Source organism: Cydia pomonella, unplaced genomic scaffold (genome assembly GCF_033807575.1).
Source record: "Cydia pomonella isolate Wapato2018A unplaced genomic scaffold, ilCydPomo1 PGA_scaffold_143, whole genome shotgun sequence".
In the NCBI taxonomy this organism is placed as follows: Eukaryota; Metazoa; Arthropoda; class Insecta; order Lepidoptera; family Tortricidae; genus Cydia; species Cydia pomonella.
The window spans coordinates 205,132-223,116 of record NW_026907786.1 but is presented as its reverse complement, the minus strand read 5'-3'; the positions used below and the strand labels follow the sequence as shown (position 1 = coordinate 223,116).

Here is a 17,985-nt window from a genome sequence, read left to right as displayed (position 1 = left end):
GGACATCGTGTTTTAAAAATCTTAGATGATCACAATCTTTGTGTCCTGAATACTGGCTCTCCAACTCGCCGTACAGCGCCTACAGAATCACCCAGCGCTGTTGATCTATCCATTTGCTCTGCTGAACTGGCATCTTCTTTCACCTGGCAAACTCTAGATTCTACATTTGGTAGTGATCATTTTCCAATTATAGTCTCATTTCCTTCATCTACACGACCATCTCCGAAACCTAGCCCTAGGCTTAAATACAATCTATGTAATGCTGACTGGAAAAACTTTAAATGCTGTGTAGAGAAGAAATTATTGTTTTTGCCTAGTTTAGATGATACTGACGTAGTTGGTTGCTCGGTTGCTTTGGCCCGGGTGATCACAGAAGCAGCTGATGATGTATTTCCTGTAAAAAATACTGTAATTAATAAAATCCCCTCTCCTCCTTGGTGGGATCAGGATTGTTCCCAAGCCATTAAACAACGAAAGGAGGCTGAAAAACTTTATCGTCATTTTATGACTACTGAAAACTTTGAGTCTTACATGCAGGTCGCACGTGATACTAAAAAATTGTTACGTAGGAAGAAATATGAAGGTTGGAGACGATTCTGTGCGTCTCTCAATCCTAATGTAAAACCTTCCATAGTTTGGAACAACATCAAAAGGTTCAGACATGCATTCAATGAACCCTCAAGGCGTACACTGCCTCCTAATCTTGCACAACAATTTATAGACAGACTAGCACCTTCATCTGTTCCTGAAGAGTTTGTGTTCCAACCTGCAACCTTCTTATATGATCCTTCCTTAGACTCCACTTTTAATTGCCCTTTTAAAATGGAGGAACTAAAAGGTGTTTTAAGCAATTTAAAAGATAGTGCTCCTGGTGAAGATGGTGTGCCTTACTCATTTTTAGTAAATGCCAGTGATGGCATACTTACTTATTATCTGAGCATAATAAATTCGGTTATCCAGTCCGGTATAGTCCCAGATTCATGGAGATCCCAGATAGTTATTCCTATTTTAAAACCCAATAAACCAGCATCAGATGTTTCTTCCTATCGCCCTATTGCCCTTTCCTCAGTATTTGCAAAAGTAGCTGAACACTTAATTAAAAACAGGCTAGAATTTTTTGTTGAAAAGAACCATTTATTATCTCATAGTCAGTTTGGATTCCGAAAAGGTAGATCTACTTATGATAGTTTGTCAATATTAATTGCAGATATACGACTGGCATTTTCTAAAAATGAGTCAGTAGTAGCTGCTTTTCTGGATATAAGTGCTGCTTATGATAATGTATTAGTTTCAGTGTTACAGGAAAAGCTTTTCAAGTTAGGCATTCCACAAATGTTAAGTCATTTTGTAATAAACCTTTTATCTGAACGGTCCATCAGTCTTATAAATGACAACAATAGAATTTCTCGTTTAGTGTGGAGAGGACTACCACAAGGGTCTGTATTAAGTCCATTATTATACAATATCTATACATCTGATTTAGAGTCATCTCTAAATGGTACTGTTAGGGTCTTACAGTATGCCGATGATTTATTACTTTATTCATCAAATCTTTCTCCTGAACAGGCTAGTAGATCAGTCACTTGTTCCTTATGTTTCTTGAGGTCATGGTTAGATTCTAATGGTTTAGAACTTTCTGTTCCTAAAAGTGTTGTAGTTTTATTTACTAGAAAACTATTTCCTCCTCCAATCAAAGTGCAATTTGATAACTACTCCATTTCAGTAAAAGATAAAACTAAATTCCTTGGTGTAATTTTAGATAGTAAATTAACAGGCCTCCCACATTGTGAGTACATAGTTTCTAAATGTGAAAAAAATATTAATATCCTTAGGTGTGTTTCTGGAGTTTGGTGGGGTTCCCATCCTTTTTGTATGAAACTAATGTACAATGCCTTAATAAGAAGCATTTTAGATTATGGGACATTTTTGTTAGAGCCTGGATATGTCGTTGGCTTCCAAAAACTAGATCATATTCAATCTAAAGCCTTGAGAATAATTTGTGGTGCCATGAAATCAAGCCCTATCAATGCTATGCAAGTTGAGTGTTGTGAGCCTCCGCTCCATTTACGACGCCAATATCTTTGTGATAGATTTATTTTCCGTTGCTCCCAATTCTCTAATCACCAACTCTGGATTATCTTGTCTAACCTTCTACTTCAAATAAGTACATCCAACTATTGGAAACACAAGAGCCCTCCTTGCTTAATCAAAAGTTTTCAAAAACTTAAATCTATTTCAGCTCCCACTGTTAGCTCTTCATCACTTCCCATTTTTCAGCATGAATATGAGTCTCTTATACTAGTTCCACCAGTTCTCCTGGATATAGGTATATCAAAGAATGATATAGATCAAAATCAACAATTTCTGAGTTTTATTGATACTGATTGTCAGGGTGCTAACCATATGTATACAGATGCTTCTAAGATGTCCACCAATGGTTGTGTCGGTATTGGTGTGCTTCACATTCAATCTAATATTTACCAAAAGATAAAATTGCCTCCAGAATCCTCTGTGTATAGTGGTGAGTGCTTTGGAATCCTTAAAGCATTAGAGTTTATCATCATAATGCATCTTAAAAAAACAGTCATTTTTTCAGACTCTTTAAGTTCTCTTCAATCAATATCTAAATTTCCTTTCAAATCTAAATCTAATAACCCAATTATTTATCAAATCCGTAGTCTACTGCAAAAATGTCATCTTAAAGGTTACTCGGTTTCCATTGCCTGGATCCCTGGACACAGAGGGATTAAAGGTAATGAAAGGGTGGATGACTTAGCTCGAGATGCCATTAGTTCTGGAGACATGTTTCCATTTAAGAATGTTGCGGAAGACCTGTTGGCACTGCCTAAAATATACCTAAGAAAGGAATGGACAAAATTATGGGCATCTGGTGCGGGTGCCGCTGCGTTACATTATCGGAGCATACAAAGATCAATTCCTGCCAAACCTTGGTTTGCTAAAATCTCTTTGCCAAAGCCTGCAACCAGTATGTTAATTCGAATGAGATTGGGTCACGTATGTACACCGGAACACCTGAAACTACAAAATCGCGTGGCCAGTTCCGCATGTATTTGTGGAGCTGATCCCGCTGATCTTAATCATATATTCTTTTCAGGTAATTGTAACCTATATGACCGTTCTATATTATTAAGACAGCTGTCAGATTTAAAAGTTCCGTTTCCCACATCTATTAGAACACTCCTGTATATTAATAATTCTTCTCCATATATATTTAAATCATTGTATTCATTCCTTTCACGTCATAATATAAAATTATAATTTATTATAATATATTACCATTCCCTGATCCTTGTCCAAATTCCGACATATCCGTTATAATGTAATCCTTTAATTCCGTTTCCCCGTTTTACTCGTTTGGCTGAATGCGCCAGGAGCGCGATGCCATAAAAAAAAAAAAAAAAAAAAAATTACCAGAAAAAAAGATATGATTAAGATCAGCGGGATCAGTTCCACAAATACATGCAGAACTGGCCACACGATTTTGTAGTTTCAGGTGTTCCGGTGTACATACATGGCCCAATCTCATACGAATCAACATACTAGTTGCAGGCTTTGGCAAAGAGATTTTAGCAAACCAAGGTTTGGCAGGAATTGTTGTTTGTATGCTACGATAATGTAACGCAGCGGCACCCGCACCAGATGCCCATAATTTTGTCCATTCCATTCTTAGATATAATTTAGGCAGTGCCAACAGGTCTTCAGCAACATTCCTAAACGGAAACATGTCCCCAGAACTAATGGCATCTCGAGCTAAGTCATCCACCCTTTCATTGCCTTTAATCCCTCTGTGTCCAGGGATCCAGGCAATGGAAACCGAATACCCTTTAAGACGACATTTTAACAGTTGGCTACGGATTTGATAAATAATTGGGTTATTAGATTTAGATTTGAAAGGAAATTTAGCTATTGCCTGAAGTGAACTTAGAGAATCTGAGAAAATAATAGTTTTTTTAAGATGCATTATAATGATGAATTCTATTGCTTTCAGAATTCCAAAGCACTCGCCACTGTACACAGAGGACTCTGGAGGCAACTTAATTTTTTGGTAAATATTAGACTGGGTGTGAAGTACACCAATGCCAACACACCCATTGTCAGACATCTTAGAAGCATCTGTGTATATATGATCAGCAGCTAGGCCATCTGTTCCAATGAATCCCAGGAATTGTTGATTTTGTTCAACATCATTCTTAGAAATGCCGATATTAAGGAGAACTGAAGGATCAAGTATTACAGATTCATATTCATACTGGAAAATGGGAAGTGTTGAAGAGCTAACAGTGGGAGCTGAAATAGATTTAAGTTTTTGAAAACTTTTAATCAAACATGGAGGACTCTTGTGCTTCCAGTAGTTAGAAGTAGTTATTTGAAGCAGGAGGTTAGACAAGATAACCCAGAGTTGATGATTAGAAAATTGGGAGCAGCGGAAAATAAACCTATCACAAAGATATTGGCGTCGTAAATGGAGTGGAGGCTCAGCACACTCAACTTGCATAGCATTGATAGGGCTTGAATTCATGGCACCGCATATCATTCTCAGGGCTTTTGATTGAATACGATCTAATTTTTGGAAGCCTGCTACAAATCCTGGCTCTAACAAAAATGTTCCATAATCTAGAATACTTCTTATCAAGGCATTATACATTAATTTTATGCAAAGAGGATGCGAACCCCACCAAACTCCTGAAACACACCTAAGGATATTAATATTTTTTTCACATTTAGAAACTATGTAATCACAATGTGGAAGACCTGTTAATTTATTATCTAAAATAACACCTAGGAACTTGGTTTTATCTTTAATGGGAATGGAGCAGTTATTAAATTGCACATTGATTGGAGGAGGAAACAGTTTTCTAGTAAACAAAACTACAACACTTTTAGGAACTGAGAGTTCCAGACCATTTGAATCTAACCATAACTTCAATAAACCCAAAGAACAAGTAATGGATCTACTGGCCTGTTCAATAGAAAGGTTTGGTGAATATAATAATAAATCATCAGCATATTGCAAAATTCTGACAGTGCCATTTAAGGATGACTCTAAATCGGATGTGTAGATATTATATAGCAATGGACTTAATACGGAACCTTGTGGAAGACCTCTCCAAACTAAACGGGAAATCCTATTGTTGTCATCTATAAGAAGGCTAATGGACCTTTCTGATAAAAGATTTATTATGAAATTGCTTAACATTATTGGTACAGCTAATCTATGAAGTTTTGCTTGTAATACTGAGACTAAAACATTATCATAAGCGGCACTTATATCAAGAAAAGCAGCTACTACAGACTCATTTCTAGAAAATGCTAATCTAATTTCTGCAACTAATATACCCAAACTATCATAGGTAGATCTACCTTTTCGGAATCCAAACTGACTATGAGAAAGTAATTGGTTTTTTTCTACAAAATATTCTAATCTGTTTTTAATCAAATGTTCTGCTACTTTAACAAATACTGAAGAAAGGGCAATTGGACGATAAGAAGAAACATCTGTTGCTTGTTTGTTGGGTTTTAATATAGGAATAACTATTTGAGATCTCCAAGAATCCGGGACTGTACCAGATTGGATGACAAAATTTATTATATTCAGATAATAAGAGAGAATACCATCACTAGCATTTGCTAAAAAGGAATATGGGACTCCATCATCCCCAGGTGAAGTATCTCTTAAACTACTTAGTATACCTTTTAACTCTTCTATTTTAAAAGGCCCATTAAATACAGTATAATAGGAAGAGTCAAATGAAAAGGCAGCAGGGTGGAAAACATGTTCTTCGGGGACTGATGCTGGTGCTAATTTGTCCATGAACTGATTAGCAAGGTTAGGAGGAAGTGTCTGTCTAGATGGCTCATTGAAAGCATGTCTGAATCTTTTAATATTATTCCATACTATGGATGGTTTCACGTTAGGACTAAGAGATGAACAAAATCGTCTCCAGCCTTCGAACTTTTTTTTTGCGCAGTAATTTTTTAGTCTCACGAGCAACTTGTATATATATCTCGAAATTTTCATTTGTCATCGAATGACGATAACTTGTCTCTGCCTCCTTGCGGTTTCTGATTGCTTGAGAACAATCATCATCCCACCAAGGAGGAGAAGGTATTTTACCTGATACACTGTTTTTTACAGGGAAAATTTCATCAGCTGCTTCGGTAATCGTCTGGGCTAAGGCAACTGAGCAGCTAACTACATTACTAGCATCTATAGTGGGCAAACACAACAATTTCTCCTCTACGCGGCTTTTGAAAAGTTTCCAATCAACATTACTTAAATTATACTTAAGCCTAGGGCTAGGTTTTGGAGATGGAGGAATGGAAGTTGGAAATGTAATAATAATAGGGTAGTGATCACTCCCATATGTTGAATCTAAGGTATGCCAAGAGAGAGAGGATGCAAGATCGACCGAACAAATAGATAAATCAATAGCGCTAATTGACTCTGTTGGCGCTGTTCGGCGGGTTGGAGAGCCAGTGTTTAAAACACAAAGGTTGTGTTCGTCTAAGATATGTATGAGACGATCTCCATTATAATTAGATGATGAACTACCCCAAAACTGGTGATGCGAGTTAAAGTCTCCTAAAATTAACACGGGCCTAGGGAGAGAAGAAATTATTTGTTCAAGCTCATCAAAAATGGATGATGATGGATGAGGTATATATACAGAAATGATACAGATGTTATTTACAATGGCAGCAACAATTGAAAAATCATCGCTATGGGATGGAAGATTATAAGGTGAAAATGAAATGGAATTCCTGACGAGTAGAGCTACACCGCCCCATCCGCCAGGACGGTCCTCTCTGAGACATGAATATCCAGTAGCTCTAAGAAGAGCTCCAGGCTTTAGCCATGTCTCAGAGAGGGCAAAAACAAAAGGTTGAAATTTGTTTAATAAATGTATTAGATCTTGCTTTTTATTTATTATGCTTCTGCAATTCCACTGAATAATTGTGGCCATTATTTTTAATAGTTGTAACAAGTACATCAAGCATGGGGGCAACGTGGGACGGTAGTTTTACATTGGGCTGAGATAAATGATTAATTAGGGCTTGAATTTCGTCAGCTACTGATGTATTCTCTTTGCGAGAATCTTGCTGTAGTGCACAGCCATTTGGAGGAGATGGAATGGTATACTCATTAACTAGTGCATTATGAGCTGCTACATCATACCCTGTCATGGTCTTTCTTACTGGACGTGGCTTCAAAAAAGTTGTTTTTTTGTAACTATGGGACTGCATGGTTGTGCTCGGGGCTGAATTATGGACTCTGTGATGTAAATTTGGCTGGGACTGTAACTGTGGTTGTGGTTGTGTCAGAAGGACATCGGCGAATGATTTAGAAACTGCAGGATGTAGTTTGACAGCTTCACCGTAGGAAATACAATTATTGGCCATAGTTATTTTAATATCCTTCTGTCTCTTATGCTCCGGGCAAGCCCTGTTCGTGGCGAAATGAAAACCATTGCATAAGCAGCAAATGGCATCTTCTTCCTCCACTGAACAGGTATGACCGGAGTGCATTTGACCACACTTAAAACACTTTGGTTTTGATCTGCAATTAGTTTTGGTGTGTCCGAATTTAGTGCAATTATAACACTGAATTGTGGGGAAAATATACAATTCAACAGTCAGTGAGTTGTAGCACGAAAATACCCGTTTTGGTAAGACTTGGCCATCAAAAGTTAAAACAACTGTTTCAGAGGGTTGCCACGAAACAGAACCATTAACCGTAACTCTATGGTTTAAGCGCCGCACTTTAAGAACATTTCCGCACCCAATGGGCACGGAAATGTTTGACAAAATTTCTTCATCCGACCACTGTGCAGGAATGCCGCGAACCAAACCCATACGGGTCACAGAAAAAGACGGTATGTATGCAGTAAGATTCTCTAACTCGAGACATGGGTCAGTTACAAATAAATTTGCATCTAAATAATTTGAGAATGACATTGCTATGCGAGTTCTGCCAATGCGCTTAACACTTCCGTTAATAATGTTTCTGAAGGCCTTTTTGACGAGGAATTTCCCAAAAGATACCGGGTGCAGAGATGAGCTTGCGTCAGTCTGTTTGAGTTGGACGTGAACCATAAAGGGTGCAACATCTGAATTTGAAAATAAGTTCCTACCAACCTTGGTGCTAATAGCGCTATTGTTTATATTTGTATTTAAATTGTCAGAGGGGATTATGGTAGGCTGCGTGCTAGAACTCGAAAGAGCTTGGGAGTTTTGTATGTTTTCCTGGCAATCGCACGAATATTCCCCGCCATTATTTTTCCTTCTTTTTTTATTGCAATTTTTGCATCTTTTTTGTACTTTATTTCTTTTAAGTTCACTCCTGCTACCCACAGAAGTGTCAGTATCCATTGCCGAATCAACGGTCACATTACATCCGACCTGGAGGTTTCCACCTCCAGGATCAGGAGGATCGTCGTCCCCCATAGAAAATTTACACGAAAAAACTTACCAACTATGAAGAAATCCACTAATTATATATACAAATAAAAGAATATATACAAAATATGTGAAAAATTATATACAAATTACCGATTTCCTGATATTACAATAAAAATAATGTACGAGAAACAAAAAACTAGACCGCCGCGTTTCACGTTTCCCGCGCTTTTTCTATTTGCTTTTTGGAGATATTATGGCTATCTATAGTATCTATAATACTAATCGTAGTGACAGTGACTTAACAAAGTGTTGCCAGGTGAGCGGAAGAGAATTATCATTGAGTGTCAAAATTATCGTACCGATGAAAAAAATATCGTACGCCTATTAAAAAGGCACTACTCCCAAAATTTCTTGCAAAATAAGCTTACATGTCCAATGTATAATCAAACAAAAACGCAATTTTCGTCTAAATTGCGCAAAAAAACAGTTTTATATTTGTGTATTGTTGTGATAGATCCAAACTGTTTACAGGAAATTTCGATATTGTTGACGTAACCCAAGGAGCAGAACTTGAGCCGAACACCCAAAAAGTGCTAATTGTAGCCTATTTCGCAAGGAAAGTTTGCTTCAAAAACTAGACTTTTTTGGTGGCATCGTCTAAGGGCTGAAATTATCGTACTTACTTAATATAATGGTGAACGATTCATTAACATTTACAGATTTAGGCTGTAGGCCTGCCCACGTCTCATGATATATATTAACACTAAAATTCGCTAAAATATCTTCCGCACTCAAATTTATTTACGTAGGTATAATAGAGAATTATCTCTTTTTATAAAACTGCTACTCAATTTCTCCAAAATATTAAAACTAGACAACGTTAATATTCAAGTTTTCACTTCCTTTCTTTTCACTCCCGGAGTGCAACACGATTTTTTTTGCAATATTATACGTATCAATGCTGAAAGGCATCATTAACGTATTTTGAAAATACACGAAAATGGGCAAGAACGCGAAAAGTAGACACTGCTTCAAAGTTTAGTATCGATTTTTTTTTGCAGAATATCCTTTGGTATTTCGCTTAATATAATATCTCCAATAATTCTTTTTCCTGAAAATCGTAAAAGTTTTCACGAAAAAACGTTGTTTTTTGAGAAATTAGCAATTTTCTTGAAGTGGGCACTCATTTGGATCCTGTTCGTTACCGCTAGTTTTTGGTTCATTAGGATAATAAAAACGAAAAATATGTGCAAATTTTATTTATTACATGAAAGAAAACTTGTTTTTTTACATTTCAAATGTAATAATCAGTTCGCTTTCCTAGAAATTAACAAAATTTATCTACTTTTCCTATCCGGTACGTTACTTAAGGTATAAAATATACAAAGATTTGCATATATTTGCGTTGCTAGATTTCAGCAACGCTTTCAATACCGTTGATTTTGACATCTTACTGGGTATTTTACGCTCTCTCAATGTTTCTTCTGCAGCAATTGAGTGGTTCCGCAGCTACTTGGATGGTCGTCGGCAACGAGTTAAAGTTGATAACTCTTCTTCTTCATCTTGGTGCAGTACTCTGGCCGGCGTCCCGCAGGGTGGTGTGCTGTCCCCCTTACTATTTTCTATCTTCATTAATTCTATTACTTCCAATCTCCTCTCTTCTTATCATCTCTATGCCGACGACCTCCAAATCTACTCACAAGGCCTGCTAGATGATTTATCACATCTTGTACATTCCATTAACACCGACCTAGAACGCATTTCTGAATGGGGCTCTTGCTATGGTTTAAAGGTTAATCCATCTAAAACTCAAGTAATTATCATTGGCAGCCCAAGAAGTATAGCAAGAGTCGATTTCGATGATTTGCCTGGGGTTCTGTTCGATGGGGTACTGATTCCTTTCTCTAACCAGGTCAAAAATCTGGGTGTAATCATTGATTGTACTCTTTCGTGGATTCCGCAGATCAGTGAGGTGAGCAGAAAGATCTTTGCTACGATTGGTTCCCTACGTCGACTTCGTAACTTCCTGCCTCTCGCCACTAAAATTGCGCTTGCTCAGTCTCTCCTTCTGCCTATTTTGGACTATGCTGATATCTGCTATTTAGACCTTACTGAAGAGCAATTGAACAAACTCGAACGACTTCAAAACGTGTGCATTAGGTTCATTTTCGGGTTGCGCAAATTCGATCATATTTCAAGCTTTCGTTCGCAGATCAAATGGTTACCCATCCGATTCCGTCGCAACACGCATATTCTTTCCCTCTTGTATTCCACTCTGTTCCACCCCAATACTCCGTGTTATCTTAAAGCCCGGTTTAAATTTCTTTCATCTCTTAGATGCTCTCAAAATCTGCTACTTGTTCCCCCTCCTTCCTCTTCAAAATTCTACAACAACTCTTTCAGTTCCCGTGCTGTCCGGCTGTGGAATAATCTACCCATTGATATTAGACGTGCTAAATCACTTCCCATTTTTAAAAACCTATTAAAAGAACATTATTTGTCTATTTCATGAAGGTCCTATACTCGTATTCTTTTAAACTCGTTGTCGTTGTTATGGCTTCCTTTGTCATTTATATATGTATATGTATATATATATATATATATATGTATATATTTTTTGTATATAGTAATAATGTAGTCTATCTTAACTTTATATGTGTAGTATATGTATTATATTGTATTTTTACTACTTTTTTCTTTATTTTGATTTTTTTGCACCACCCGTTAACTTCGCTTCGTTCGCCATCTCACTATCTGAAGGTTGTCTGGAAGAGATCGCTGTTTAGCGATAAGTCCGCCTGTTGTTACCTACCAATGTGTATATGTTATCAATTTCTGTATCTGTTTTTTATGTAGTGTGCAATAAAGAATTTTATTATTATTATTATTATTGACTATTCGGATATTTAACTATTTAAATTTCGTATATTTTAAGAAACTAAATTTTTTATTTAAATAACATTTCTACATATTTTAAACATTATATATTAATATCAACATTTTAGGAACCTGAGTTTAGGGTACAGTCTCGTAACAGGACATGCTCACAACGAACAGGACACGGTAAGGTCAAGTTTACATAACGCTTAAAATTAGGAAATATTTTTTATGAAAGTAGAGTTTTGAGGTAACCAACAATCGTCAAATATTAAGAGTGCTAAAAACAATACATTCTCTAAATGGGTGAAAATATTTGTGAAATAAAATAGTAGAAAAAGAACAAGTTAGCACCATGTAAACTTTGCTTTACGTGGTCCTGTTCGTTACTTTCAAGTCCAGCCCATACATTACCACTGCGATAGTAACGAACAGGAGGTAACGGAATTGGGTATTCCGATACAAAACCTGTTGCATATGTATGTGTGCTCACGCACACACCCACCGCGCTAACTTACGAATACACGTGAGTACGCTAACAGCAAGCAGTAGTTTCACTTGTCTCACCCCACGTATCTATCACTGGCGGCGACTACCCACATAGCAAAAAAGATAAAATAACGAAAAATGTCTGGTGCTACTTTCGGCTTATTGTCTTCGTTTGACCACACTACGCAGTCTTGGGAGACATACAAAGGACGTATTGCGCAGTGGTTCATCGCGAATGATATTGACGACACCAAAGATGCGGGGGGCCAAAAGAGACGAGCGATCCTCCTTAGCGCACTCAGCGACGGCACATACAAGCTTGCAGCGGACCTGGCGTTACCGAAGGAGCTGCAGAGCGTGCCATACGAAGATATCGTCAAGCTGCTGGACGACCACTTCACTCCGAAGCGCTGTGGATTCGGCGAGCGGTACAAATTTTACGCGGCTACACAGCAGTCAGGGGAGACATTTCCACAATGGGCGGCACGGTTGCGCGGGTTGTCTGCATATTGTGGTTTTAGCAATGTGGAAGAAGCTCTTCGCGACAAATTCGTCATGGGAATGTCATCCGGTCCGGAGAAGGAGAAGCTCTTTGCGCGGGATCTTACTGTGCTTACTCTAGCCAAGGCCGTCGAGCTGGCTGAAAGTGTACATTGTGCTCGCACGGGGGCAGCGGCATCACAACCGGTGCAAATATCCCAGGATCAGCTGTTCAAGGTTGAAAAAACGCTACAGCGAGACAGTACGTCCGCGAATACCGGCGGCGCTGACGGTAAAAAAGAGCAGTGTCAAGTGTGCGGTTACTATAATCACAAAACATTGCAGTGTCGTTTCGCGAAATCCAGGTGTAAAAAGTGTAAAGCTACAGGGCATCTAAAAAGGATGTGTAAAAGTGTGAATTTCATGGCAGTGAACGCCGTGGATGAGGGCGATGACGATGACGGTGAGTGTTATAAGATATTTAATATCCGTTCAAACAAAGGGGAACCGATGATTGAAACAGTTTTAATGTTTAACCGTCCAATTAATTTGGAAATAGATACAGGAGCAGCCGTAACTGCGTTGCATGTAAATACGTACAAAAAGCATTTTAGCGATGTACCATTGTCAGCTACAAAGAATCGGTTAATTACGTTTACGGGTGATAACATTCCATGTTTGGGGGCAGTCCGCCTACCCGTCACTTACGCAAACCAAACTCATACGCTTAAAGTTTACGTAGTGCGTAAAGCAGGCGCCGATGTCCTAGGTCGCGATTTTATTTCGCGTTTCAATTTAGAGCTTGCGATAATTTCGCCTGTCCGTTATTGTGGTCAAAACCAGGAAACTAGCAATACAATAAGAGAATTGGAAAAACGTTACACCTCAGTATTTTCCGATAAATTAGGACAATTTAATAAATATAAAGTCAGTTTGCAGTTAAAAGAAAACGCTAAACCAGTTTTTATCCGCGCGAGGCCGATCGCATTCGCCCTACGGGACAAAGTCGATAAGGAAATAGATCGATTATTATCATTAGGAGTTTTAAAACCGGTCGACCACTCGCAGTATGCGTCACCTATTGTGCCGGTATTAAAACGTAACGGGGCGATAAGGATTTGTGCTGATTATTCGACGGGCGTAAACAAACAGCTGGTGGTTGACCAGTACCCCTTACCTACTGTAACCGAACTTTTTGCAAAGCTGTACGGCGGGAAACAATTTACGAAATTAGACCTATCTAATGCTTATAACCAGTTTGAGTTAGACGAAAAGTCGCAAGAATTAACTTGTGTAAATACTCACCGTGGGTTGTTTACATATACTCGCATGGTTTTCGGCCTCTCTTCGGCGCCCGCCGTGTTCCAGCGCGCCATGGAGGGGGTGCTTGCGGGGGTTCCGGGCACGCTGTGTCTACTCGATGACGTGCTCGTCACGGGCGAAAACACCGAGCAGCACCTAACTAGGCTGAACGAGGTACTTAGAAGGTTACAAGAAGCCGGCCTCACGTTACAAAAAGAGAAGTGCGAATTTTTTAAAGATGAGGTAAATTACTTAGGATACGTGATAGATAAGCATGGCTTACATAAATCACCGCTTAAAGTCAAAGCCATGTTAGACGCTCCAATACCGCAAAATGAAAAACAGTTACAATCCTTTTTAGGATTAGTAAATTATTATAGGAGTTTCGTGCCGAATGCGTCGGCCATCCTGAGTCCGCTATATGACTTGTTAAAAAAAGGGGTTAAATGGTGCTGGACAGAAGAACATGATAGGGCATTCGCGGCTATTAAACAATGTTTGGCTTCTGAGCAAGTGTTAGCACATTTTAACCCTGCTGCGGATATAGTTCTTACCGTTGATGCTGGACCGTGTGGCTTAGGTGCGATTTTGTCTCAAATTGAAGCTGATGGTACCGAGCGGCCTATTTCATTCGCATCGCGCACCCTGAATGCTGCGGAGAAGCGTTACTCACAGCTTCAAAAAGAGGCAACTAGCATTATATTCGGGATACGAAGGTACCACCAGTATTTATACGGCAGGGCGGTACCATTCACCCTTCGTACGGATCACAAGCCCCTATTGTCGATTTTTGGACCGTACCGCGGCATACCAGAAGTGTCAGCAAACAGGCTTCAACGTTATGCTATGTTTTTAAGCGGTTACAATTATAAAATCGAGTATGTTCGGAGCGCGGATAACAATGCAGATTTCTTATCTCGAGCCTGTCTTCCCGGGCCAGCGGGGGCGCGGGGGGAGGCCGCGCGCTGCGCAACCGCCACAACTGATATTCCTGATCGAGCCTCATACATTAATTTCGTTGTGGATGGTAATTTACCGGTGACATTAACCGAGCTGCGACAGCACACGGAAAGAGATATTATTTTGCAAAAAGTGATCCATTTTATTTTAAACGGTTGGCCTAAAAAGGTATCAGAGGAGGCCCTAAAACCTTATTATTTATGTCGGTTACAGCTGTCTTATGAAAACGGCTGTGTCATGAGAGGTCACAAAGTGGTTATTCCAGCAAAATTACAAAGCGTAATTTTAGCCGAAGTACACCAATCCCATTTAGGCATTGTAAAAACAAAAGCTGAAGTTCGGTCTAGGTTCTGGTTTCCGGGAGTAGACGCGGCTTTAGAAAGGTTGATAAGTGCTTGCACCATATGTATACAACAACGCCCCTCCCCCGCGCGTGCGCCGCTCGCGCAATGGGAGTACCCGCCGTGCGCGTTCCACAGGATACACTGTGATTTCTTGGGACCGATCAACGGAAGCTCATATTTAGTAATAGTAGATGCATATACAAAATGGGTAGAAGTCTATAATATGAAAACCACTATGACATCTTTAGCGACTATAGAAAAAATTTGTGAATTCATGTCACGATTTGGAATTCCACATACATTGGTAACCGACAATGGTACGTCGTTCACGTCGCGCGAGTTTGAGGCTTTTTGTATGTTAAACGGGATTTCACATGTTACATCACCGGCATATAACGCGGCTAGCAACGGGCAGGAGTCCTACGTCAAAATAATTAAAAAGGGCATTAAAACCAGTATACTGAGTGGCAATGGGGTACAGAATTCGTGGAAAAGACTGTTGAAATACTTATTTGACTACAGAAATTCTGTACACACTACAACGGGGGTTTCGCCTGCTCAGTTGGTATATGGACGTAAATTAAAGACTCGGTTAGATTTAATTAACCCTAAAATATCGTCACCCTCATCTCCGGCGCTCGCTAATACTGTACGAAAAAATCAGTGTTTACAGAATAAATCGTCAATGTGCCGTAAGGCGCAATGTTTCTCTCGAGGAGATTTAGTATTATTTAAGGCCTTCGAGGCAAATGGTAAATTTAAGTGGTGCCGAGGCACAATTGTAAAAAAAGTTGGCAAAGTTGTTTATATAGTAAAAGACAATATTACTTTCAAAACATTTAAAAAACACAAAAACCAAATTGTGTTAGATAAAGGGCACGGTTGCGCTTACTCTAGTTACTCTGATGAAGACATAGAAATCCAGGACGATGACACATCATCGGCCCGCCCGCTCTCGCCAGCGCCGAGCGAGGAACGGCAGCCTAATAGCACGGGGGAGGAAAGAGAGTGGAAATCTATAAGATTTCTACAATTCCTGAGTTATTTAACACACTTTTTTCACACTCAAGTAATCGTAAACAGTCAATTTACGTTATTGTAATAAAATATGCCTTGGAAACACGTTTTAACATAAAAAATCAAACATATTTACTTACCGGACAGTGCACGCAAAAACACAACCTCTCGCCACACGCCGAAAATGAAACAGATGTTTTCCGCAAAATGGTTAAATAACCATAGATATCCCTTTTACTTTTTTTTGTCTCATTACAATGTTGCTATTTAAATAAAAAAAGAACTACCAAATCGAACAAAAAACCTCTAATGTATGGTAACGGAACGCGGACATGTCCGGCAGATTCATATGCCGGGGACAGGTTTAAATATTACTTATTTAGAAGAAATTCTGGCTATGGCAACAAATTGAACTTAAAAAATTATAAAATACCCGCCAAACTTCAAAATTCAACCAGAAGTTTGCCAGTGCAAATCGTTTTTCTTATGAAAAAGTGCTGCCAAATGCCAGTTTTTTTTTAGGGGACAGTACCTACACAATGAAATTGCAATTTTTTAGACAAGAATTTTTCTATTTTATTATAATTTTTTGCGTCATATTTTAGCAAGCATAGAATGCCTATTTAATCTAAAATCAAATGATCTGGTAACAATCCTCATAAACCCTATGAAATTTGAGAAACAGTATGATATCACCTGGGGACATGACAAAAAGGCCTATGTACAAATTTTCGCGTTCTTGCCCAAATACGTCGTCAAGTTGGGGATACCAATTAATATACAAAGTTACTACAATTTCTATCAGATTAAATGTAATGCTTTTTTTGTTTGTTTTATTTAGCTAATAATATTAACATCATAGTAGGGTTATTTCTATCTACAAATCTTAGGGCAAAATTGTGTCCCAATAAATTCTTAGGGACCATAAGAACATGTTAAGTTAAACTACCTTTGGTGGGTCCACCAAATGCTCATTAGAGGTCTCTAATGAGCATATTTTGGTAAATATTGAATTTAAAATATCTTTTAACACACGTCACGTGACCCAAGTCGAAACGACATTGAAGATTATGATGACGTCACAACTCTCGGTTTGACACTGGGCTATAACCGCGGTAATCGAAGTTCGTCAATTGCGGGCATTTTTCTTTGTCACTCTAATTACGTCTTAGTAACAGTAAAAGAGAAAGATCCCCGCAATATGCGATTTTCGGTTTTCGTGGTGGGCCCCCCGTTGTCTGTCCACCGCCGACTCGAGCCATTTTGGTGGTGGGCAATTAATTGGGTCTTTGATATCTTCACTAAAAATTAACATCATAGAAATGCTAATGGATAACGAACAAAGAATATAATACTCACTAGGAGAAGAACGCTAACTCCATACAAAAAAATGCCCCTTTCAAAAGTTCGTTTATACTAGTGGCGCTCTCTTTGTATCTCAGTACTAAAATTGACAACCGGTTTAGTCTGGCGGGTGTTGGTAGGTAGTGATCCAGTTCTAGCTAGTGGTTCTGGGTTCGAATCCCGGCGACGGAATTTCTTTTTGTGTTTTTTTCATTTTTTGTTTTTGTTGGGGTGAGGTTTTTAAATTAGTATTTATCAAATAAAAAAATATTATGTCACATATTAATCAAAATCACAGGCATCTTTTGTCCTAAGAGATAATGATATCTATATTTTAAAGTTTTTTCTATATAAAAGGTAACAATACAGTTATTATTAAGTTATAAATATTTTTATTCCTATATATTATGATCAAAAGAGCTTAATTCGTTCGAAAAACATACAATAGGCAGGAAAAAAGTCATTTTCTATACAAATTTATGTATCGGACGGGGCTTGTTGAACTAACTGTGACACTTCCATATAATATCTACATACCTATATGAATTTTATTCAATTAAACCACAGGTCGGTAATTTCGGTTCATTATTGATGTGGGTACCAAATAGTTAACCTATCCTGTGCGTGTGATTATCTTTTGAGTTTTTTAAGGCGTTATTTATGTTTAGGTCATCTATTTTTAGCGCATGTTTTAATTCCCAGATCACCTTCATAACAATAAATAGAAGTCATTAAAATCTTCATGATAAAA

The 17,985-nt window shown here is 38.3% G+C and overlaps 1 protein-coding gene across 1 annotated transcript; it reads left to right on the top strand.

Moving 5' to 3' along the window:
* Positions 1–11,763: 11,763 nt before the first annotated feature.
* On the top strand, positions 11,764–15,975 carry LOC133533250 (uncharacterized protein K02A2.6-like). Its single transcript, XM_061872204.1, has one exon. The coding sequence runs from the start codon at positions 11,926–11,928 to the stop codon at positions 15,973–15,975; it is 4,050 nt and encodes a 1,349-aa protein (XP_061728188.1). The 5' UTR covers positions 11,764–11,925.
* Positions 15,976–17,985: the final 2,010 nt, after the last annotated feature.